The sequence below is a fragment of the Antedon mediterranea genome, chromosome 5, assembly GCF_964355755.1.
Source record: "Antedon mediterranea chromosome 5, ecAntMedi1.1, whole genome shotgun sequence".
NCBI lineage: Eukaryota > Metazoa > Echinodermata > Crinoidea > Comatulida > Antedonidae > Antedon > Antedon mediterranea.
Genome location: NC_092674.1, coordinates 18,875,335 through 18,900,433, shown reverse-complemented (window position 1 = coordinate 18,900,433; position 25,099 = coordinate 18,875,335). Strand labels below are relative to the sequence as shown.

The 25,099-nt window shown below is 33.4% G+C and overlaps 3 protein-coding genes across 4 annotated transcripts in view; 2 read left to right on the top strand and 1 right to left on the bottom strand.

Annotated features, from left to right (window-relative positions):
• The window catches only part of LOC140048886 (von Willebrand factor A domain-containing protein 8-like), a 96,806-nt gene extending 87,207 nt beyond the window's left edge, over positions 1 to 9,599 (top strand). The window contains exons 36-43 of the mRNA XM_072093691.1: positions 773 to 881; positions 995 to 1,151; positions 2,212 to 2,320; positions 2,915 to 3,040; positions 3,419 to 3,577; positions 6,271 to 6,369; positions 7,359 to 7,597; positions 9,382 to 9,599. Coding sequence (XP_071949792.1) covers positions 773 to 881; positions 995 to 1,151; positions 2,212 to 2,320; positions 2,915 to 3,040; positions 3,419 to 3,577; positions 6,271 to 6,369; positions 7,359 to 7,597; positions 9,382 to 9,487 — 1,104 coding nt within the window. The 3' untranslated portion in view covers positions 9,488 to 9,599. The remainder of the gene's footprint in view (positions 1 to 772; positions 882 to 994; positions 1,152 to 2,211; positions 2,321 to 2,914; positions 3,041 to 3,418; positions 3,578 to 6,270; positions 6,370 to 7,358; positions 7,598 to 9,381) is intronic.
• A 163-nt stretch (positions 9,600 to 9,762) lies between these two features.
• Positions 9,763 to 14,162, bottom strand: LOC140048887 (arylacetamide deacetylase-like). The gene is made up of 4 exons (XM_072093692.1): positions 13,887 to 14,162; positions 11,941 to 12,172; positions 11,167 to 11,230; positions 9,763 to 10,731 (listed from the first exon to the last, which is right to left on the bottom strand). The coding sequence occupies exons 1-4, from the start codon at positions 14,028 to 14,030 to the stop codon at positions 9,942 to 9,944; spliced, it is 1,230 nt and encodes a 409-aa protein (XP_071949793.1). The 5' UTR covers positions 14,031 to 14,162; the 3' UTR covers positions 9,763 to 9,941.
• A 3,913-nt stretch (positions 14,163 to 18,075) lies between these two features.
• Positions 18,076 to 25,099, top strand: part of LOC140048824 (ubiquitin carboxyl-terminal hydrolase 9X-like) — a 49,022-nt gene continuing 41,998 nt past the window's right edge. For both annotated transcript variants that reach the window (XM_072093622.1, XM_072093621.1), the window contains exons 1-3: positions 18,076 to 19,344; positions 21,988 to 22,181; positions 22,378 to 22,680. In XM_072093622.1, coding sequence (XP_071949723.1) covers positions 22,059 to 22,181; positions 22,378 to 22,680 — 426 coding nt within the window. In that variant the 5' untranslated portion in view covers positions 18,076 to 19,344; positions 21,988 to 22,058. The remainder of the gene's footprint in view (positions 19,345 to 21,987; positions 22,182 to 22,377; positions 22,681 to 25,099) is intronic.

The following is a 25,099-nucleotide window of genomic DNA, read 5'->3' as shown; positions in this document are numbered from 1 at the left end:
ATATCTTTCGGCGTAGACCATCCCTTAAGCAGATCATGGAATTTGTATGTCGTTGCACCTCCGCGTGAATAATACTTGACATCGTACAAACTTGCATCTAGGCTTAAGGCAAAGAATTCGCCTTCGCTGGTATAGCATTCCAACCGGCGCACAAACGAGTGTCCAACGAGACCTATTCTACATGACGTCGGGAAGGCCATTTCGTAACAAAAAATTTTGAATTAAACTTGAGTGCACAAACTATTGTTTCTACTTACAATTGTTAAAAACCTTGTGAAATAAAGACACAAACACCTGTGCACGTACAATCCACGCGGACGTCAAATTCCCCACGCTACGCCCCAATGCCCACCACGTGATGACGTAGAGCCCCGCCCTCATGCGGCATAAATTCATCTTTCTAACCAGGCTCGAAAAATGTGTTTGTCCACCTTAAACATTTTAGTTAGTTTAGATAGTTATTCAACAATTGGATCCAGGGAAACAATGTTTTTTAACCTTGTAAAACTGTAATTTAAAGAAAAATAAGTGGGATTTGGTTCAACATTTAACTGTGTATTTTGTCTTTTTTATAAGCAAAATACTTTTTAAAATTTGTTTGTGCCAAAAGTGAATAACTTTATTAAAAGTACAGGATGGTCTATTCAAAGTTTAGATTATTTTTTAGAGGACAATGCATCTTTAAAGAGTTCCTGATTTAATAAATCACTGAATGGAATGCAAACCAGCTACTTCCATCATATATATCAATAAATGCTTATTTTTACTTTAGATTAACTATGAAAAAGAAGTAGGGAAAGGAGTGACATCTCCCAAACATGGCAAAGAAGACCCAACAAATGAACCACATGTGGGAGGAAACACATGGGCAGGAGGAACAGGTAATATAACATAACCTATTCAGTTAAAGATTTCTATTATTTTTGGTAATTACAGGTTTTTACCATCAGTCAGTTATTTGAGGATCAATAGTTTCAATGATTTTAAACTGTAGGTGGTCGTGACACAGCTGGCCTTGGAGGCATAGGTGGACCATATAGGCTTGATGCTGGTCATGATGTTACGCAAGTCAGTCAGGCAGAGAAAGATGCAGTGCCACCTGAAGTTTTACTTGCAGCTCGTGAGATGGCTCAGAAGGCTTTTAAAGAAAAGTGAGTCAATCTGCAAAATATATTATAAGTATTCAGGATTTCATATATACATGCATCTAACAAGATGTTTCTGGTTTGATGGATAACAACTCTTCAAATCTCATGACCAACAAGCAAAAAAAAAACATTTTTAGTACAGTTGTACACAATTATTAATTTACCTCCGCCAAGGAAGTATATGTAATCGAACGCGTGTGTTTGTTTGTCTGTTTGTCTGTTTGTTTGTTTGTCTGTTAGCAGGATTACTCAAAAAATAATTACAAGGTCTTTACCAAAATGAATGTACAGATAGATATGTGGTCAAGGACCATTCCATTAAATTTTGGGTCCCAATTCTGGACCACTTTTTAGTATACTTTTCAGACCTGCTAGTGTTAAAAAGATAGGACAGAATTTTTCAAAAGCCGGCAAACAGTCTTAAAGTAACAAGTAAACTCAAATTGAATTTTCTAGAGAACTACTTTTGTCCAAAAAACTTCATTTTTGTACAAGAGGCAAGAGTTATAATTTGTGATTTGTAATTTTAAAACATAATTTGATTTAATGTGCACGTTTTTTGATGCGAGTAGTATACAAAACCTATTTCTTTTCAAATTCACTCGTTTGATTTTCACGTTGCTGTTCTATTGTTAGTCAACTGAAGCTATTGTTAATTGAAAGGCTTGTTACATAACCATTACACCAAACTTGCATACACATGCTTGTAGTGAAATTAGCGTAAATCACAAACAGCATTAAGACACACACAAATATATATATATATTTTTTTACCGGAGAAATCTTATGTAGGAGAATTTTACAGTATGCACTCTCGGAGTGGCTTTCTAGTTGATTAATGTTAAAAGCATTTTTTTTCAACCCACCTATCAATTTATTACTGTACTTAATAGCAATACCAACTTTGCATCATATTGGAAAAAATGTAAATATTAAAGTGTACCTTATTTGTTTTGTAGCTAGATTATGTACTTTTATGATTAATTTTCTGTTTTAATTTCAGGGAAAATAAGAGGATACACTATGAATGCATTCTTTAAAGTTTCTTGTTTTTATTCTTTAGATTAGCTGAGATTAACATGTCTGAATATGATGCTGGCATGTATGACAAATTTTTGTCTAATGTCAAACGGCAAGTCCAATCAATTCGAGTCATTCTGGAAAGCTTACAAGTAAGGTTGTGTCTGATTTACTTTTTCCAATAACACAGCTTTTAATAACTGCTGACTCTTGAAGTTATAGTAATCTTGTTTACTTTAGCATTCCCGGACCAATTCATCTCTGTATATTTTACATAATGGTTTATTGGTCAAATAAATAAAGATATGGAATTGTTCTCGATTATTATATTTTAAACATATTTATATATATATTAGAAGCAAATAGATATCATGCTTTTACATATAATATTATTTTTTTCATTTCAACATTTTTTTTTACAAACTCTGACAAAAAAGGATAATAGAATACAGTGCAAGAAAATGATAAAAGGTCTGTCTAAACGATATTGATATCATTTAGACAGTTCAATCTCATGATTGATGATCTTTGGCAATTATTTAAATTTTTTGGTATATAAGTAAGTATAAGTAATAATAAGTATAATCCTGGCATTAGGTCAGGATTGAACCTAGGGCATTGGCATGTAGGCATATTATCCACCAAGCTAAAACTCAAGTAAGAATACACTGTAATATAAGATATTAAAATAATTAATATTTAAAAAAACATTTAAAAATACATCTTGTATTTAATAAATTATTTAGGCTAAAAACAAAGAACGTCAGTGGTTAAAACATCAGACGTCAGGGGACCTTGATGATAGCAAACTTATTGAAGGACTTACAGGCGAGAGAAATATCTACAAACGGCGCAAAGAAAAAGAACCGGAAGTATGTCATTAATATACCATAGTAATAATAGAATTAACAATAATTGTCATGATCTTTCTGGACAAGTAACCCCTGGAAAACTTTCACCCAGACAACTACCACCCGGGCAACATAGGGTTTGTCCAAGAAGTGTAGTTGTCCAGGGAATAATTGTCAAAAGGGGTAATTGTCCTATAAAGGGTAGTTCCAGAAGGGTGATTGTCTGGTGGGGTAGTTGTCCTAGAAGGGTGATTGTCCAGGGGGTAGTTGTCCTAGACCCGTATTTTCATATTGTGTTGATATGAAGCCGACATTCAAAATCTCCTTTAATAGACTTGATGCATTAACCATGGATCTAAGTTTTTAGTACAATTACTGTATTATTATGGATATTTTCAGCCAGGTGCACCGCAAGTCCTGCCTAAGAGGCTCCGTTTAGTTGTTGATGTCAGTGGAAGTATGTATCGTTTTAACGGTGTCGACCAAAGACTTGAACGTGTCATGGAAGCAGCTGTCATGGTGATGGAATCATTTGAGAAATATGAAATAAAGTTCAAGGTGTGCAAGATTTCTTCTTTTCTATTGTGTAACTTTTTTATTTAGCCAAAATCAAAGTTAGACTCAAACCATTAAAATTTATTTATTTTATTCGCTACTAACTAACTAAAGAAAGGATCAAATAAATAGATTTAGTTTTGGCTGCCTTCCAATAGTTTTGCGTATTCTAGCCAATGCCGTAGCAAGAGGTTAAAAACAGATGAGGCAAAGATGCTTTAAATATAATATGAAATACTCTGTGCTTGGGAATTGGGTGGTAAAAATTGAAATTTTCAGACGAGGCGAGCTCTGCCTCATTCTGGCTACGGTCCTGCTAGCATAAACATTGCCTGCTTAGAGGTGAAATACAGATGAAACATTTGACATCCTTGATGGAATTTTATTTTTTTCAAGGGATAATATATTTCCTGAAGCAATGGCAAATGAAATATAAAAGGCAATGTTTGTTATTCTAAAGCCAAATATTAGACCTGGATCTGCTAGGTCATGGGTTAGTATAGGCATATCATTCTTCATTCTAATTACTAAATAATGATTCCTTATTGGCCATAAAATATTAATTTAGGCCTAGTACAGAAGAATTTCTGTAAATAATTCTATAGTTAACAGTAAATTATATTACTTTATTCATCTATCAAGAGATTTAAACCACCTCCCTGTTTAAGATACTGAAATGACACCTCACTTTGTGAAGCGATTTGACCAATCACAAACAGTCTTTCTATTATTTTTGATAAATTTAGATTTTTAGAGGATGATAAAATGATAGACATATTAGGTGACATACTATTAAAGCTTATTTTATTGTGCAACGATTACAGCAATGCTTTGCTAGGTTACAGCAATGCTTTACTGAGTCGGAGTCGGCACCGGTAGGCAATAAATCATTTTGGTACGGGAGATCGGCAATGATTGAGAAGTTCAATTGGTATTTTAGTGCACGGCGGCTCACGAAGGAGGTAATCATCGTCGCTGTTCGAGTCCTCTTGGTAACATAGTTGTCGCTGGTGCAATCAGTTACATGATGATCTTGTAGCATTCAGTTTGACTTTGTATGCTGTACTACGTAACTGAGATCCGATAAACTTTTGAATGTAGCACCAGGTGCCATCAACTGACGTTACAAGATAACGATGACAGGCCTTTGAATTGTTACGATCGGCTAAGATATATACAAGATCACCAACTTCAATATCGGAGCTTATTGGAAAATGACACGTGGGAGCCTTTGATCTTTCGCTATGTGCATGATTGGCTAAACGAAGTTTGTGCTGTGAAAGAATTGGGTGACTGTCTGACAAAGGATTTTGGTCATTAGTAAACTGGTCGCTTTGTGTCCACATCTCCCTAGACGAAAGGCCACATGTGCATAGTTAAGAATTTAAGTGAGCCATGGTAGTTGTGAGCATAGTTGCGGTGACCACCCCACCATTCGGTTCTTGTGTAAGGAGTTCATCAGCTTTCTCGGCGATTGGGTTCTTATTTGGGTTTTTTGTTCAACAGTTATTCTGTGGTGTGCTAACAATTTATCACTAACCAACGAAGCAAATTCAGGAGCAGGGTCGGTGCGGATTACAGCGTATGGGCCATCAAGTGGCCGTAGGTCAATACAAAGGCGAATCAACCCGTCTGGTAAACTGTCTTGACGTTCGCTGTCGATAATGCACAAGGCTGTAAATGATGTTACACATTCTCGTATCACTAGAATGAGTTTTCGTTCACACTTTATTACGTCTGCAGCAAAGGTGGTGCCAACTGCGTCAGGTGTGTCTCCGGTAGATTGCGGTTTAACAGTATGTGCAATAGTGCAAAGAGCAGCGCAGTGATAGCATCTTGCTGAAATATGTTCCATGTCGAGAGCAAAGAAATATCTGTGAACAATTGTTTAGCTGATTGCACGAAGGATGGTCAAAACGCAGATGAAGTGCTGTGAGTAGTCCCTCAAGAACATCGTGAGGAACAACAATACATTTGCGTATATATATATATAAAAACAAATCAGGCATAAGAACATTAATTCTAAACCGCCCGGTGATATACTGAAATTTAATTAATTAATTTGAAACGATAAAGATGAGGAAATCTGTGAGAATGAGAAAAAGTCGCCCCAACCAAGACTCGAACTCGGACTGCCTGCTTGATATGCAGATGTCCTAACCATTAGACCACTGGGGCTCTCATGGTATTGTTCGAACTCGAATGGATAGCAACTCTTTAACATTCTCGGCGTGGTACGGCGGAACAGCACTAGTCCTCAGTTGTACGCACGCGCACCAGAGATCAAATTGATACGCCCTCATCTTACAGTATTTTTATTCACGAAAAAATATATATATATATATGTTGTGCCGTTCGCCATTACCACTTGACGTTTAGCGTGGCGGATAGAAGATCTATCATTCTTTTCTATTAAAGGTGTACCGGCGCGTAGCTCAACATCAAGATTCTTAACGACGAGGCTGTTCAAAGTCCAAAATATAAATATACAATGGTGTTTAAACAACAATATTAATCCATGTATTTTTTAATATTATGGAGTTAAACCAGCCAACGTAAATAATGTATCCGGAGAGGTGTGCAGATCACGACTTAAAAAAACCATCACCAAAACCACCATTTAAAAAAAGAAAAAAACTTGTATGGTATTAAATCTTTGAGATTTAAATTTACTTTTTCTGGTTTATTTTTTTTAGTATGATATTGTTGGACATTCAGGCGAAAATTACAACATCCCATTTGTGAAGGGAGACAAAAGTCCTGCAAACAATAATGACAGACTGAAAGTTATTAAGGTAAGGTTAAAATTTCTCAAAAATGTTTAAATTGAACGCTATATTTGAAGGTTGGGGAATGCCATATGTCTGAACTAGTTGAAGTTACCTACCAAGGTGCGACATGTGAATTAACATCTCAACCAACCATTCAAATCAAACTGCATACCAGAGTTTCATACAGATGGGTGACAAGAACATAGACCATACTTTGCTTTAGTGACTAAATTGATTTTAAGTGAAATATTACAACTTACTTTTGACGTGGAACAGTTACATTTATAATACAGAATATCTAATTAAAGTTTTGAGGATAGATTTAGGCATCACAAATAAAATCTTATACCAAATCAAAATACCATTTTATGTGATTTAAACTCAAATTACACAGCATATTTGATATCTAAACCAAGTCTTCACATAAATGTTTAAAATGTAACTTTCTAATTTGAACTGAAATGATGTAAAATGTCAACTTGCCAACAAATAATTGATATTGAGTTGAGTGGTTAAGGCAGGGGTGCCGCTGCAAACCATTATTATTGTTATTATTATTATTGTAGTTATTTGTATAGCCCTTTTTTGCTAGAGACCAAAGTGCTGTACAAAAATATAAATCTTATATACAATAATCAAAAATATTACAATGACATATACAATCGGCACAGGTTCAAATCACTCCTCGACCATTGTTCTGGTGGTAGAACAAGTTTTCTCGGATAAGGACGTAAAACTGGACATCTGGCTTGTGTCCACTTTAAAGAACCCAGTACATCTTTCGGAAGAGTAGGGGGTTACCCCGGTGTACTGATCCATTCAGTCCTTGTTTTTGTGGACAGACATAAGGGTGCCGTTTGGTGGTAGCACTCGAAGGGTCCCTTAGGGGAGTAGAAAGTTGTGGTATGTGTCGTCCACACCTGTGCGCAATTCAGCCCAGTAGGCTGCAAGTCATAGGTTATTCCTCCTTACATTTACATATTCATAAATTGCTGGTATTGATTTTATTGCAGACTATGTATGCCCACTCTCAGTTCTGTATGAGTGGGGATTATACTCTAGAAGCCACACAGTTTGCAATTAATGATATCACTAAAACAGAGGCAGATGAATATTTTGTTATCGTTTTAAGTGACGCTAACTTTGATCGCTATGGTATATCTCCAAGTCACTTTGGAAGAGTTCTGAATAGCAATGAAGATGTCAATTCCTTTGCGATCTTCATTGGATCTCTTGGTGACCAGGCTGATAGGTACTGTATAGTATACTATATGTATATTATTAGGTTATATGCATTCATGCATATAACCTCTTGATTCTGTCAGAATCTTTATTTATTTATTCTTTCCTTAGCACTATTTGTCCGTCAATTATCTTGATATCAGTTTCATCTAAGTCAATTTTTCAGAGTATATTCCTTATGGCCAGGAATCGATGTGGTTATGTTTTCACGGTGCGCAATCAAACATTACGCGGTCTACGCGCGATTTAACGAAATCACGTTTGTAATCATATCTTCACAAGCATGAATCACTTTTAAACAAAATTGGTACTCATAAATTTCAGGTCATATTTCATCATATGGCAATACAATTACGTGTGTAGCGCATATAACGCATGCGTATGTGCGCTTAAAATGTTCAAAATTGTCAGAATTTATTTTCGATGAAATTAGAGTACGTTTCAGGCAATTTTAAGCATTTAAAAAATTGCCATGAGTGCGCAGATTATTGCACGCGCACTGCGCGTCAAACGTTATTGCGCACTGTTTTTGTCCGATTACTGTTGTATAACCTTTCTTTAACAATATCATCATATTGTATTAACTTTTCAACGCGAAACAGCGTTATACGAGCACGTCAAAAGTGACAGGCTACGCACATGTAAGTTAACAAAATGGTGAAAATATGCTAAATTTTAAAATTAATATATATCGTTAGAATACTCGGGAACACCGATTTTTTATTTCATTTTCTTGAAGTGTATGTATCATATGTATGATTTATTATGAAATTAAGAGAACAAAAGTTGATTAAGTCATCATTAATGGCATATTAAATTTACAAAAATTAATTTCGACAATCAAACAAATTATAACATTTTCTTAGGCCGAAATAACAAAGTTAACATTAACTTTCTTCCTTAAGAAGTTCATATATTAAAGTTAAAATTATATAGTTTGACAGTGCATTATTTTTAAAAATCTTTAAAGATGTCATCATAGTAAAACATTATAATTCATTGCGGTATGTAATAATCTATCTGCACCAAAATGGTTACTGCATAGTAAAAACACGGAGGAATATTTCCATAATTTTTAGTCAGTTGTGTATGGCTCGGTGGTCTTTGCTCGTGTCTATAGCATTCAAGATACCGAGTTCGAGTCTCACCTTGGGAAACAAAACGAAATAAGATTTTTTTTTATTATCCGTATTGTTTGTTCAATTGTATTTCTTAGTGTATAGATTATACAGATGATTTATAATGAAATTTATTTAAAAACACAAATGTGGTTTATGACATTATATACGCAGAAGGATCTTTGATCGGATTATGATACCGGCTATTGTATTTGCGTTAGCAAGATCCTATCATATATTATAAATAACTAAAGATTCTAAGAAAATCAATCAATCAAAATATCTTAAATCAATCAATTATCTTTATTTAAATCAATGCATATAACCTATAATTCGTCATAGTGACGAATTAAATCTAGTTATTTTTAACACTATAAAAACAGATTCTTTTTAATTATTGCAATGTTTACATTAAATTTGCAACACACATGCATAGAATGCAAATGATCAAAAAATAACTTACTTATACATACATGTAGATCTTTTAAGACATTAGGCAAGAATTTAAGAAAAATATCTTTTTGCAATTACCAATGCTTAATCAACATAAAAACAAAATAGCAAAATGGTCTTTAATACACATTGTATATTTTAAAAAAAATACTGGCTCAAATCAAATTATTTTACCATTGCATGCAATTACAATTATAATTCAATACATTTATTTTTATTTTAGATTGGTAAAGAACTTGCCTGCTGGAAGAGCCTTTGTTTGTTTGGACACAAAAAACATCCCACAGATTCTAAAACAAATATTTACTTCCAGTATGCTGTCAACTTAACTGTTGGGTCAGCATCATGGCTGAAATGTCTAGTAATTTATATGCGACTCGTATGCTAGATAATTTATTAATCATGACAAATATTTTTTTTTTCATATTAAATTATATTATTTCAAAGTTTATTTAATAATATATTCAAAGTTTATTTAATAATATATTTGATTATAAATTTGAAATAAATACATCAATGGGAAAAATTTGGTTACTTCATCTTTATACATCTGTTTTTACATGACACCACAGTCCTGGTCACACTCATTAGAAGTTCAAAATACATTATGAATCATGACAATGTATACCGTGGTTGATATATTAACCTAAATATCGAAGTCGAACTGGCTGGCCATCAACATTATGCAGTACTCAAACACTACTCAAACAAATGCAGTTTATTTAATATCTTACAGTAGTATGTTTCTAATGAATAAAAAGCATATTTATGCAGAAAACATTACTAGCGTAATAAAAAATATTTTGCATGAATTATAAATTTCTGAAGAGCTTCTTTTCCCAATTCAAAATCAAAAAATCGATCTTCCCAAAACATGCCATGAAATCCAGCTTCATAATTGACAAGTGTGGTTTCCACGCCAGCATTCTCTAACTTCCTAGCATAAAGAATTCCATCATCTCTAATATTATCAAAACCACATGTTATAATATAGGCTGGAGGAAGACCCGTCATATCTTCTCGTAATAAGGGCGAAAGAACTGGGTCTAGCAGAACTGACCGATATTTTTCCCATACTTTCACATTGCCATCTTCTTTATTTGGTGAATTATAATAAAATTCATCTTTCATTTCAATTGGTATATTATCATGGTTAACTAATTTACGTAATCTAGTTTTAAACTCTGCAGATGTATGCATATTGAACATGCTAGCATTGTACAAATCTCCGTCATTCTTTATAGCTGAGGTTAACATGTACATGACCATAGACCGTGGTAGTAGTCCTTTCTCTTTGAAAAGTTTAGCATATTTTTGATATGAAGGCGTGTAAAAGTCCAGTACTTGTGTAAGTGGGTAAATTAATCCCTGGAATTTTAGATCTGGGAGTGATGCATTATCATGGATGATCTGGGAGAGGTAAGCTGTTAGCAGACCTCCTGCACTATCTCCTGCCATACCAATGCGATCAGCAGCAACGCCAAACTGTTCCGCATTTTGCATAAACCATGAACTTGCTTTAAGACAGTCTTTAGCTTGAGTTGGAACTTTGAATTTTGGTGCCAGTCTATACCTACAAACAGCACATGATTTATAATCATAGGCAGATCTACTGTATAATTATGAAAGGTTAAAAAATCTAAACAAAAGTCAACTTAGGCCTAATGAGGAATACAGAAAACAACTATAGTACATAATTTGAAGCTGAAATCTAATGCGTTATATAAAACTGTAAACTCAAAAGATTGAAATGGAAAATAAATATTCATCTTTAGGCCAGTTCATAAAAAACATGTTTTATAACAATATAATTCAGTTCTGTGTTTCAAAGTGGAAGATATAACTAATTGTAATATTCATTCTTTAATTTCTGTCATTATTGAATGCACAGCCATGAATATTATGAAGATACACCTGAATTATTCATATGTGTTTAAATTTAACCATCAAATAAACATTGATTAATTTATAACTTATTTTGTGCCAATAATATATCACGTATACTTACTCAATTGAGGCCACAACCATATCCAAACCCTCAGCTACCTTTCGTGTTAAAGAATCATATGTGTCTAAAATATTGATATAATTATAAATATAAATTGCATAATACGTATACAAAATAAATATTTGAATTTGTAAAACTACAATATAATTTCCAGTATTAACATATGTAAAAACATATAAAAATGATTAGCTAAATTACTTGAAAATCATAATTTACATATTTAGCCTATTTATCTACTCATAAGCTTTTTTCTTTGTTTTTAAGCATTATCTGTTAGTTTAAAGCTACATTTCAATGGTGTTTACATTGTGTCACAGTAATTAACTTTTTTCTGTATATTATATATTATATTAATATTTGTTTGAGGACATTTCTAGGAGGCCTATGTTCATAGATCTGCTTGCAACACTGATGACTTTCACGTTGCATGTTACATTTCTTAAAATATACAACATTGATTCATATCGTGACACTCACATAATATACATTGCAATAAATTTTGCCACATCTTGTTACCATTTTTTACATTACTTAAAAATCAAACTGAAAATTAATTTTTCAATAATTCAGCTACAATTTTTCTGAAATATCAAAGGTAATAATATAATTTAAAATAAAATCAAGTTAATAGTTTTTCAGAGCTGTTTTAAAAATGATGGTTGTCAGTATATGTTGTTTCAGTGTTTTGTTGTTTCAGTGTTTTTATGGAGACTCAATATTTCAATTAGGATGGACAGAGAATTTAGAAACGCATTTAGACTTTGGAATACATACCTGTACTGCCAAAGATTAAACCGCCACCATGGATGTAGATCAGGGCAGGTTGCAGAACTTTCGGTTTTCTGATTGGTTCATAAAGACGTATTCTTATTCCATCGAATGTTGTCACACGAGACCTTATGTTCGATCCAGGCATATCTGATGGTGTAACTGGTTTCAACCAATGTCGTATATTTCGATACTGCTTAAGGTAATCTCCATCATCAAAGTATGCTATTGCCTTGGCCTACAATCATACAAATAAAGTAGTAGGAAGAAATAATGCGATATGTCATCTTTCTCCTACTGTATATGCCAATATTTTCGCATATAGAATTTTACTTACGATTTACTGTACTACTCGCTTGATGTTTTTGTGTATTGATATTTTCGCAGTTGCTATTACAGTTAAAAGTTAATTTCTAACCTAATGAGTCTAAGATACTTTAAATTACAATGTATTTGTATTACAAAAGTCGGTCAAAATAAAAAATCACAAAAATACCACAGCAAATTAAAAATGAAACACCATGGCAGAATGCCACAGCGAAAGTGGGTTACCATTACCGCGGCTGAAGTAAAGTTTGGAATCTTTAATTTGTGTACTTATCCTAGCTCTGTAAATTATTGCAGCAGTTTATTTTTTGCACTATTGAACTTACAAGGTACAATGTTTAATATTGATTTGTTCTATTTTTAACAAGCTACAATAAATTGTTATAAATAAATGATGAATAATGTTGACTAAAGTTGTAGGCTTTAGGAAATTACCCAAATAAAAAATCTGATCCTGTTAAACATTTACTTCCGCCGTGGCATTCTTTACACTGTGTTTAATTTTTAATTTACGCCGTCACTGGCTAAAGATACGGTACCGTATCTAACTTCTAAATTGCATTCCTAAAACCTGTATTGTTCCTAATATAAACTTGTTCCTAAATATTAAAACTCGTTTCTAATATTAAAAAGTATGGATATACGGTACCGTATCTTTAGCCATAACGTTAATTTAATGTTACTAGTGTTTTATTTTTAATTAACCATGATGTTTTATTTTGAAATAGCAGTGGATGCTTTTTAATGCCGTGGCTTTTTCACGCTGCTGCTCTAGCCCGCTACGTCACACGAGATGACTCATTCATTAGATGAAATCAAGCAGCAGTATAGTGCTACACTTTGATATTTTTGTTAAAATGGAAACTCGACTATAATTTATAGGTACCACCTGTTGAATCCAAAAAACGGCTGGGAAAAGAGTCTAATGACAAATCCCAAAGCATTTCTGGTATTTATGAGTCCCATGATATTACTATAATTCGCTGTCAGATAATCATTGAATTATTATCAAAACAGTCCATGAAAGTTTTTGTTTGTAATATGATACTTCACACTTGAAGTATCTAAGGTGTGATGAAGTGACCCCCAGACTTGACCTTAGCAATAAAATAAACTAAATTGAGTCTGTTTCATATCAAAGTTATTCACTTCTGTAACAAAATTCACATTATAGAAAGAGAAAAGAAACGTTTAATTATAACTCAAAAACCACGTTGTCTGACTGACAATTTAAGTATTTTTTGCTTTTAATTACATTTTTTTCAGGTAAAATAACTATCATATGACAATAAAATGACACATTCAAAAACAAATTTGAAATAAAAAATATTTTTCAGAGGGACAATATATCTTTAAAACTGTTACGTCAATAAGCGAGCAGCGTTTTTTGTAAGAAATATTTCTTGTTTAAATTGTTGTGGGTGTTTTTTTTTTTATTGCTGTTAATACAGTATTATATTTAAAAATAGCCATGACACTTTTAGGCCACCATACAAATTACCAAAATATGGTGCTTGTCACTTGTGTCATGCTTGTTTTCGATCCAGAAATAATACAGTAGGCCTACTAAACCAATACTTATAATTATATGGCTCATGTTATATTTATTATATATATATACTTACTATGACCCAGCATGATTTAAGCATGCCGCAAAAAGCACTAAATTTCAGGGGTTCCGTTATACCGTCAGGAGCTGGAGTGTACAATAAGTATGCCAGCATTGCAACGACAACCAGAACAATACAAGAAAGTAAAGTCCACCTCATCCTCAGACGCTATGCCTACTTGCAGCCAATAGAATGGATATTATATATTAATCAGTTTCAAATTGCCAAAATGTTGACCTACTAGCCTGGCCTAATAGCTAATTTCCTAAATTTTGGCAATGCACTGCACTGTACAATATACAACTGTACCAAAGAATATATATCACAAGAATGAGTAATCCGCAATTTTCCCTGTAACAGTAACATTGTCCATGTGGTAGGGCGCCGCCATAAGTGAGGATGTATCTGGGATGTATACAACTTTTTGTGACGGTTTCACTCATCAAAGGCTGGACCACCGGTAGTATTTTCATGATAAAAAACTACATGCCAACATCATGTTAAATGCTGTTTGGATATTTAATTGTTCGTTGTATGCAATTTATTTAGTAAAAACTGCCGTATAAACAATTCGCTTTATCAACCGGGCGCTACGATAGCGTGACCGGGCGTGTTGGTGTTTACGCGTTTTCACGAAGGATATAGTTTAATAATATTCCTATATTTAACTTGTTTCTGGTAAAACAAATAAATGTTAATGAAATTTAACATTAAATCCTATTAATAACATGTATTTTATAATAATTTGTATCATAAAAACAATACTTAATTTACCGGGCATAGGGTAGTAGGCCTACGCGGCAATGGTAAAGAATAGGCCGTGCTGAGTAACGATTTGTTGATTTTTGGTGTTGCTGTGTTAGGCCTTTTTTGTGAACTAATTTAGCATGTTAGTAAATAATTGTCTTTAAAAGTGAATGTACACTAGTTTGTTAATCAATATGTATTATGAAATAGTTTACAATTGCAAAATATATTATCATAATTCTATTTAATGTGACATGTATAATATCTATCAAATCAAGTCTTATTTGGTATGCATACATCCGCCCTTATGAGGGCGGGCATCACTCTCTGGAGCTCTTTGTTACAAATTTCTCATGCAAAAATCGCGGAATACTCATTCTTGTGATATATTCTTTGACTGTACTTATACAGTACTTTGGTTGTTAGCTGTTTCGACTATTCCATTATACAACCAGGGGTAGTAAGTGTAAAAATACGTCTTCCTATGCTGTAAAAATAAATTATTAAATATTGCCCATCTCAGATCTCATCATAAACTAGATTTGAGCTCGTTGTTTAATCTTGTGGGCGGGTTGTTTATCCGCACAAGCGCACATGCATGCACGTTATAATATGAGCGTAGAAATTGATTATGCCATCCTATGAACTGAAGTAATTATGTACCAGTGAATTCTTCCTATTTTGTGTCAGTACGGTGTATTGGTGAAATTACGAAACCCACGTACCTTATTCTAATCCATGTATGGATGACATCATCAAAATTAAACATGTAGATAACATTTACGAACGATAATTGCCTGAGCAAGTTACAATTTGGAGGAACATTTGGTACACGCGAGATGAATGTAAATTATTAAATTATAAAATAATGTATCCACCCTGTTACAAAGTAGTGCAATTTATGAAGACCTGCAGATAGTTTTCAACATTGACTTAGTTCAGACTCAACCATGAGCTGTTTCATATTACGTATAGGTAATAAAGTATAATAAGTACATATTCCGGGGACCTAACAGCTCTATTTTTTCAAAATAGGTCAGCCCCAATCAGAGCTGGTCCTAGATACTTATATGTTTTGTTTCAAAATTTCGAAGTATATAATAAGTCCAATTTCTTGGACCTAGCAACTCTATTTACCAAAATGTTCTTAGCTCCGCCCCAAGCATGATGGGCTGGTCCTATAGAATTTTGTTTTATATTTCAATGTAAAAAGTGTAATTACAGGGACTTGTCTTAGCTCAACCCCCAAATGGTAAGGCTGGTCCTGGAGATATATTTTGTTTCATATTTCGAAGTACTGTATAATCCAATTTCGGGGACCTATTAACTCTATAGTCTTCAACATTTTCTTAGCTTTTTCCAATGGTGGGCTGGTTCTGTAGACTTTTGTTTCATATAATATATAGACGTACCGCAGGCTGGTCAGATAAAAGCAATAATGACGGTCTATGTACCATTATGTAACAAATCCACTGAAGATCTTAGGCATTTAATTCCGTTTTTCATGTCCTGCGCTCCGGAATTTTAGACTAGAGGAATTTGCAATGCAATTGACGTTTGGAACCAATTTAATAATGGAACAATAGACCAAAAATTAATGTATGTTCTTGGTTCACCTGTACTTGATCTTTCTATAAATATTGAAGTTGCATTCGATAGATTTTGTAAAGGTTTCACTAAACGGGCATGGAAAAAGAGAAGGGAAATCAACAATGAAAATAATGAGTTCTTTGCTTTTTAAATCCTGTATTACTTTTAATTTTGTACATAATTCATTTCAAGTTTCCTTGTACTGTAAATATACCTATTGTTAAATCATTTTTTCTCTAACTTTTATTTTACTTACTCTGGACGCACCTTCATTCAAGAAGTGTGCCACTGTTTCAAAAGTGTAGCTTCAAAATAAATTATTATATTATATTATTATATCAATGTATAACAGCAATTTTTCGGAGACCTGGCAGCTCCATTTTTCAAAATTGTCTTACAGATCAGCGCCAGAGGTCGTGTTATTCCCGCAGCATTTACAATTTTCACCCCAGACAGCAACCAGCCTATGCCTCTGATGCGTATGAAATGTTTAAAAATCATTTACCTAAATTAGGCTAGGCAATCTATCATTTTGAGTGAAACAAATTGGAAACACAGATTTTTCTTTTTTAAATGGTCAGATATGATGAGGAGATCAAAATTTGAGCATCACACCTCTGTCACTCATCCCGATGTAAATTAGCTTAAATATGCAAATTAGGGGTGAAATTACAGGGTTATCATATATAAAAAAACTACTAGTCCGAGAGAGTTGATTTTTTCACTGATTTATTCAAAATGTATATATTTATATTTGCTCTAATAAAACATTTTACGAAAAAATGACAGGAAGTATAACATTCGACACCATTTATCAATGTTTGCATACACAATGTGACTAAAATGTCTGTAGAGACTTTATTTTGCCGTCAAATGACCCCGATATAGGTTCCTAATAGCCAGCAGACCACAATCACACCTTTGTCATACACCTCAAAAGTATGCAAATTAGTAGTACAAGTTAAATAAAATATGCAAATAAGAAGGGAAAACTACAGTTGTCCTATATCTCGAAAACTACTAATTATGATTCAGAATGTACATATTTCTATTGCTCCAATAAAACATTTTACCAAAAAATTACCGGAAGTGTGACATTTGACTGTCGACCCCATTTCTCAATATTGCATATAAATGAAATTAAAATGTCTGATATCCAGTGAGGAGGCAGTGGAACGAAGAAATAAAAAAGGAACAAATTCAGTGCAACAACCAAGGTGCAACAACGAGCGAGATCAGGCAGAAAACCATTTTAGTTAGTTTTAAAACATTTTATGGGGTACACAATGAAAATAACTAAATTCAAATTTTAAATATAAAAATGACCATAATAATGGTCAATTGAGTTAAAAAATTCTTCAATCATTGGTGCATATGTGGCTGAAGGCCACCTGATGGGTTTCTTTTCTACACTTCACTTTTAGAACGGTGGCATTCACAAAAAACAAAAACAATTTGTGGTGCGGTAAAAAAACAAAAACATAACATTAAAAATATGTAGGGCCTACAGTGTATATAATTGTTAATTGGATTACCCACATAAAATAACTGGCTATCATTGGATTTACTTCTAAATCCAAGCAGCAATAATTGTCCAGAAAAAAAACCCATCATCCGGACATAATTGAGCGGTCACATCGAAATGGCGAGATATCGGGATAAACCAGTTAAATTAACAAGCCATAGTTCGATGTGAACGCCACTATTGTCGAAATGTCGGAAACACTACCATTGCCACTAGAGGTGTTCATTGATTTCTAATATTTTGCATTGTATTTAATTATTAATTTAATTTTATTAAATTTATTATTTATTTTATTTTCTATTGAATTGTAGGTAATGGCCTCTTCATTGCAACCGCGGGTGATTAGGCCTACTTTTTGTTTCTATTCCAAAAAGTAATTGTTTGTTTCACGGCATATTTAGTATTATCACTTGTTTTGACCTTTGTAATGATGAATGTGCACCTTTAATACATTGTTATAATTGGTCAATTTTGAAGTTTGATCCCCATATATCTCAAAAAACGATTCCAATCCCGATCAATTACCTTCCAGATTTGTAATCTACGGAAACTTGTCTAGAAAAGTTGGATATGGTAACTTCCCCTTTTGGGCGCGCGCCGTGTGGTGGTTTTCCCCTCCTGCCACCGGAATAGAGTACAGAAAGAAATACAAACAATAAATACAGATTTTAAAATAACATCTTTTTATTCTAAAAGATCGCCTAATTAAAATGTAATTTTTTACAATTAAATGCCCATTTACACTAGGACGATAACGATCGACGATAAATAGATGCATTTTTCATAATAAAACAAAAGAAATATAAAATCTTTTCATTCTATAACTATAGAATAACCATCTATATAATGCTTCCTTTGATGAAAATTATATTTCCACACGTCCAATCAAATGACGTAATGATTAGTAAGAGCTATAATATCCAATAAGCGATTTTATTTATCATGACGTCATTTGATTGGAATTAAAAAATATAATTTTGATAAAGCTTGGTTCCCACTGGAACGTAACGCAAGGACGTAAACGCAACGCAAGCGTTTTAACCAATGACAAGCGAAGTTATAGACAGTTAGCAATCACAAGCGAATAAGCCATCGCTTGTGATTGGTCAATTCACTTGCGTTGCGTTACGTCCTTGCGTTGCGTCGCTAGTGGGAACCACGCTTAAAAGACAGAATAAATTATTATCCTTTAGCTAGAACGAAAATCTTTCTAATTTCTTTTGTTTTATGTAAAAAAAAAACCATGCTTATTTATTTATCGTTATCGTGCTAGTGTAAATGGGAAAAAGGAAAACATCGTTCGCAAAAATATGATATCCCCACTTAACTGAAGGTTGACGAGAGAGCATGCTCACAAAATCTGACCTATCATCATCGTGCGTGTCGTCACTTCTCTCTTGATCATAATCGACGACACGACGATCGACCCCAAAAAAACTACTGAACCCAACCGGAAATTCTCCAATGACGTAATGGCTAATGTTAATACTTGTAGTAGCGCTAGGCTAGCCCAATATAGTATTTTATGCTGTTGAAAGATACAAACTATCGTAAAATTGGGGTATTTTTAAATTTATACAAATGAAATATTTCTGCCATTAAAAGTAATAGGTATGTATGTCTTGTTGCACTAAAAATTAATGTAGAGACCGTGTGTTTTTGATAATAATTTACTTAATAAATATGTGTTACTGTTAACATTTTCGGCACAGTTCCCTTCCGTCACACTCAAGAAGAGCGCGCATCTCAGCTCTCAGAGCGGAGCAGTTTATGGTTGTCGCGCAAAAATGGCAGATAAACATAGGCCTAGGCTGTCTAATTAGGTTGGCCTGACTGAACTGATGCTTATATATGACAATATATCTTCCATTTGAAGGCCTATTTGAGTGTATGGTGGATTACAGGCCTAGCTAGTAGTAGGCATAACTAAGTCTTACAACTGATGAAAGGACACAATCACAACTGTTTGTGTTGTGATTATAATAAATAAATTAGGCTAGCCTAGCTACTAACTCGGCCGGCTAGAGGGCCTATTCTATCTATGCATAGCCTTTTTAGGCTAGGTAGGCTAGGCCTAGTTTAGATCTAAGTAATAATAGTAGGGCATTGGCTTTGGCAATTAATATTAGGTCTAGGCCTATTATTAGCTATAGGCTAGTGTATTGTTTGCATGATTTGAAATAAAATTGTGAAAGAATTTTCTTGCATAGTTTGAAATTCTGTAAAGAAATCATTGCGCAATTTAAAATACATGATTTTAATGTTACGGAAACCATCTTGCATAGATGACAGTCATGACCAGTCGAGTGTAAAAACAAAAATAACAGCATTTTCAGGAGATTTCCATACACCATAATTAAATTACGTTATGTCTAAAGATACGGTACCGTATCCATACTTTTAAAAACTAAAGGTACGGTAATTATAGAGGGCGCTATGTAATGTGGATGTTAATCAAATAGGTTATTGCATTGGTTTTCTGCAAGCCAGCTGTGTAGCCTAGTGGGCATGTGATGAGGCTTTGGCTTAAGGGGTTGGGGGTTCGATACTCTTCTTGACGTCTTTTTTTAATTTTTTTTTTTAGTTTTTAATTTAAGAGAGATTATTTAGAGGGTTAGGTTTTTAATATTTAGGAAGGAGTTTAATATTTAGCAACGAGTTTTATATTTAGGTACGAGTTTTAGGAATGCAATTTTACCGTACTGTTAGCAAACGGAAGCGCCCTCTATAATTACCGTATCTTTAGTTTTTAAAAGCATGGATACGGTACCGTATCTTTAGCAACGGCGATTAAATTATTAATTAAAAAGAAAAACACCTTGAGAGTTTAACTGTTTCCATGAATTTCATAATAAAAGTGAACAATGAAGACACTTGAATCATGTGATTGACCCCTTACTAATGAGATGATGATCTACGCTGAAGGAACGAGACGATTCGGCCCTGAGACCTTCGGCCTGGGACTATTCGGCTCTGAGACGATTCGGCACAATTAAATTTATCAGCTTTTATATGCATTTTATAAGTATAAAATAAGATTTTTTCCCCAAACTTTATTTTCAGAGAAACTATGGTGTAGCACTACTAGGGATAAAGATGCAATAAAGCAAACATTTTGAAAACATTGTCGAAAATGATCAATTTTTAGTCACGCGAACGATGTAAACAAGTTACGCTGTTGGCCGCTTGGCGAATGCACGAAACAAAGTTTTCGAAGTAATATATTAAATATAAAATTATGTTTTTTTAGTTATTTATTTTATAACAATTTTTATTAAAAGTGGGCCGAATCATCTCAGGGCTGAATCGTCCTGGATTCAAGGGAAATATCCTTTTAATATTTAATAGCGTACATTTCTTTTTCCTCATAAAAATATAAATATCTGTATCTGCACATTTAATACTCCTTTAACTAATATATGTTTTATATAAATTTATTTAATTTTAAATAGCTATTTTCCTCATTCATCACATTTACAGTATATAATTATTCTATAATTATCTGTATAACAGTACACTAACAGAAATAGTAGTTTTTTTAGTAAAATATTTAAGATTACATTTACAAAGTGGGCGATTACAAGATACTTAGTATAATACCTGAAGCTATGGTGCAATTAAGAGATTCCTAGCAATGCTAGGGCAGCAGTTTTACTGATTTCAACTTTTATAATTTATTACGAAACTAGAATTTTTTAATCTAATCTTTCTTTCATTAAACAGACAAATATTCAAGATTGCACTGAAATGCCTAATTTAATAGTGATTCCAAAAAATCCTGCTTACTACAGTATAATTCCTTCATAAATTAGAACTATCACAGTACACCAGTCACTAACTTGCTGACATTCTGTTCACATAGTAGTTACATAAATTAGAGTTATCACAGTACACCAGTCACTAACTTGCTGACATTCTGTTCACATAGTAGTTACATAAATTAGAGTTATCATAGTACACCAGTCACTAACTTGCTGACATTCTCTTCACATAGTAGTTACATAAATTCAGGTGTTGCATGTAGTTTTGATTTTTAGATTAAAGATGAATTGTTCCCCAAAATCATACAAAATAAAGATTTATATAATCAGACTTTGAATAGGCCAAATTATAAAAAGACAAATAAACAGAAAATAGACTTTTTTTAGTTTTAAATTACATTTTTGCAGGTAAATAACTTTTTTTGCCGATCCAATTTTTAGTCATAAAATGAAATAATATACATTATAATATAAATTTTGCTTTTGTTTGTAGATGTGAGGCTGTGAGTTGAATGTTTTATGCATACTACTAAGAAACCATAACATTTGAAAACTGTCAGAAACATGACAGTTGCTATGCGTGGAAATCCTCCTGCAGGGGGAGAGGCTACCACTGATGGACAGCCCGGAGGTGATGGCGTTCAGAGCCCAAATCAAACCCCACCTTCTCAGCTGCAGGATCAGCAGGTAAGTGAAATCATAATATGTTAATCTTAAATTTTGTTTTTTAATGAAACCTTTTTTTGTACGATCACTTTCTTTGTTACCCAATACATATTAATTACCTCATCTCAAATATTGTGTATATTAATTTAAATTACAAATAAAAGATACTTAGTGATGGCAGGGTATATTTCAGAAAAAAAAATTATTTGTAATTTAGGCCACTGGATCTGGTGAAAGTGTTCCTGAAGAAAATAATGAACTACAGGAGGGTGAGGAGCCACCTTTTCCTCACGATGAACTAGCTCGCCTTGATGATATGATAAACAAGCCTAGATGGGTTGTGCCTGTCCTGCCAAAAGGTGAACTAGAAGTTCTGTTGGAAGCAACCATTGACCTGTGTAGGAGAAATCTTGATGGACGTAGTGAAGCATGCCAGCGGTTCTTTCGAGATGGCCTAACAATTTCATTTACAAAGATCTTGACTGATGAAGCCGTTAGTGGGTGGAAATTTGAGATTCAGGTAATTGTATCAAATTAATAGCAATGTACAGTACAACTATTAATTACTGCTTCGTTCCCAAGCTTAGGCTATGAAAGGTTACATTGTTTAATGATCGCAAACCCACGAAGTATTGTCTTTTGATCGCGATCCCACACGCTCCCACGAAAGGTATTGTTTCTTGATCGCATTACCGCCTGTTCTCCCTCGATACCATGGAAAGGTATTGTTTTTGGATCGCGATATTAGAGGCTTTGTTTTGCAATGCCTCCGAAGGGTGTTAAATATACACCATTGTTATCAGCTATCAAAAGAGAACAATGGCAATATAATAACCCACCTTGGAATCGATGAATTCTACCCCTACAGCTCTGCCCGAGTAGGCCTGCCTAGCTACAGACCTCTGATAGGCTCAGAGCCTGCGATTTTTGATAAACATGTTTTGTTTCATTTCATCATACGGGAGTTTCTCTAGAAAAATCTGACACAATTAGATAAAAAGTAATTATAAATATGGCCCCTATACGAATAAATCAGCCAATAACACCGCTAAAATAATATATTCGGTGAATAAAATCCAATAACTAACCTATGAAGCACATTAGAGAGTGCTGCACTGACTGGGAGAGTAAAAAAACCATGTGAAACAATGGTGGTCGAGCGAATTTCATTCTCATGTGATAAAAACAATGCAAATCAAACATGTTGATACTTGTACGGCAAAACAAATTGAATGAAAAAAGCTGGCCCACTTCACTGAGGTTCACCGGCCGCACAAGTGCCGTAGGCCCAGTGGGAAAAAATAATATGCCGTCGAATTTAAAACATAGCGATACAATGTTGAATAATTCACAATGTGGCTGTATAATATTTTTATTGCATTTAAGGCAACATTCTGACATATTTCATTTATGGTAGGCCTAATCGAGGCCTAGTAATACTGCATGCCCTGCTAGAATTGGTACTCTGTACGAACTCAAAAAAGCGTAGGGTGCGTGGTACTTTGTTGTTATTTTTTAAACAATCGCTAGTTTCTGGGCCTAGCTAGCTAGGCTTAATAAAAATATCATGCATAACTGCTGTATTTTCAATCATTGTTTCCTTGATTCATTGATAACAATGTTGTTTGTAACACATAATACAACCTCTCGTAGGATCGCGATCAAAAAACAATGCAGTTTGTAGGATCGCGATCAAAAAACAATGCAGTTCGTAGGATCGCGATCAAAAAACAATGCAGTTCGTACAGTAGGATCGCGATCAAAAACAATACCTCATAGCCACGAAGCTGTAACGTGGGTTACGTTGCAGTATTTTTTATCTGTACTGTAGCTAATGAACTTTGATAGACAAGAATGTTTGCCAATGACGCTTAGAAAGTTTTAAACCGAATGGGATTGAAAATTTGGTTACAGTTCTCTTTTTATAATAATATTTAATAAATTTAAATAATAACTAAATTAAATAATACTTAAGATCTTGTTTTTCCTAGCCATCAATCTCTAAGATACATTTTTATGACATAAAAATAAGCAAAACATTTCTCAAATAAAATATTGAATTTCCTTATGAATGTAAATTATGTTACATTTATGGATTGGTGTGCCAGCAGAGTAGCCAGATATATTCATATTTTATAGTTTTGCTTTTGAATAATGTAAAAGATAGAATTGATCATTTCAATGATTAGAAATGTATATACTATTATTAAATCATTTTTTATTCTAAATTAGAAAACTAATAAGAATATTAAAATGATGATTTTTTCGGAAAGTGTTACTTAGATGACAACAAATAGCATAGGGAAATTAAACATTACAAATTATATACAAAATTACCACTATTTTACTACTTTCCCTGATAAAAAATGATAGACCAAATTCAAGACCATGATTAATATACAAATAATGAGTGAATGGTGCCAGGATCTTTCCTTTTCTTTTATGGTACATAAATAAAATACTGTGCGAAAAACATATTGCACGAGGTCCGATGCGATGTGTGTGTAAATCCATCATTCTTTCAATTTAAAAAATGAAGTGACCTTTAAAGTTCAATATACCTATTATCATGGACCAAGATCTGTCGTTAATTGCAAAGACGTAGAAAATTGTAACTAGGTCCCCGGAAATTAGAATTATACATTGATATATGAAACAAAATTACAGGTCTACAGAGAACCAGCCCACCAAGGTTCAGTGGTGGCGCCAGCGGTTTGTATATAATATACAGTAAAAATCATTAGCTACTGTAGGTCCCCGGAAATTGCAATTATACATTGATATAAAGTATGAAACAAAAGTGTACAGAGAACCAACCCACCAAGGTGGGGATGGAGCTAATAACCCATGGGCTGAAATGTAAGAAAGTTTTGAAAAAATAAATTTGCTAGGTTCCCGAAAATTGGATTATTCTTCGAAATATAAAGCAAAATCATAAT

Excerpts from the sequence above, each read along its gene's own strand:
- LOC140048887 (XM_072093692.1), bottom strand. The coding sequence starts at position 14,030 with ATGAGGTGGACTTTACTTTCTTGTATTGTTCTGGTTGTCGTTGCAATG. Across the intron at positions 12,173-13,886 it reads TTAAATCATGCTGGGTCATA|GCCAAGGCAATAGCATACTT; the intron begins GTAAGTATATAT and ends GTATGATTGTAG. Across the intron at positions 11,231-11,940 it reads TTTAATCTTTGGCAGTACAG|ACACATATGATTCTTTAACA; the intron begins GTATGTATTCCA and ends TCAATATTTTAG.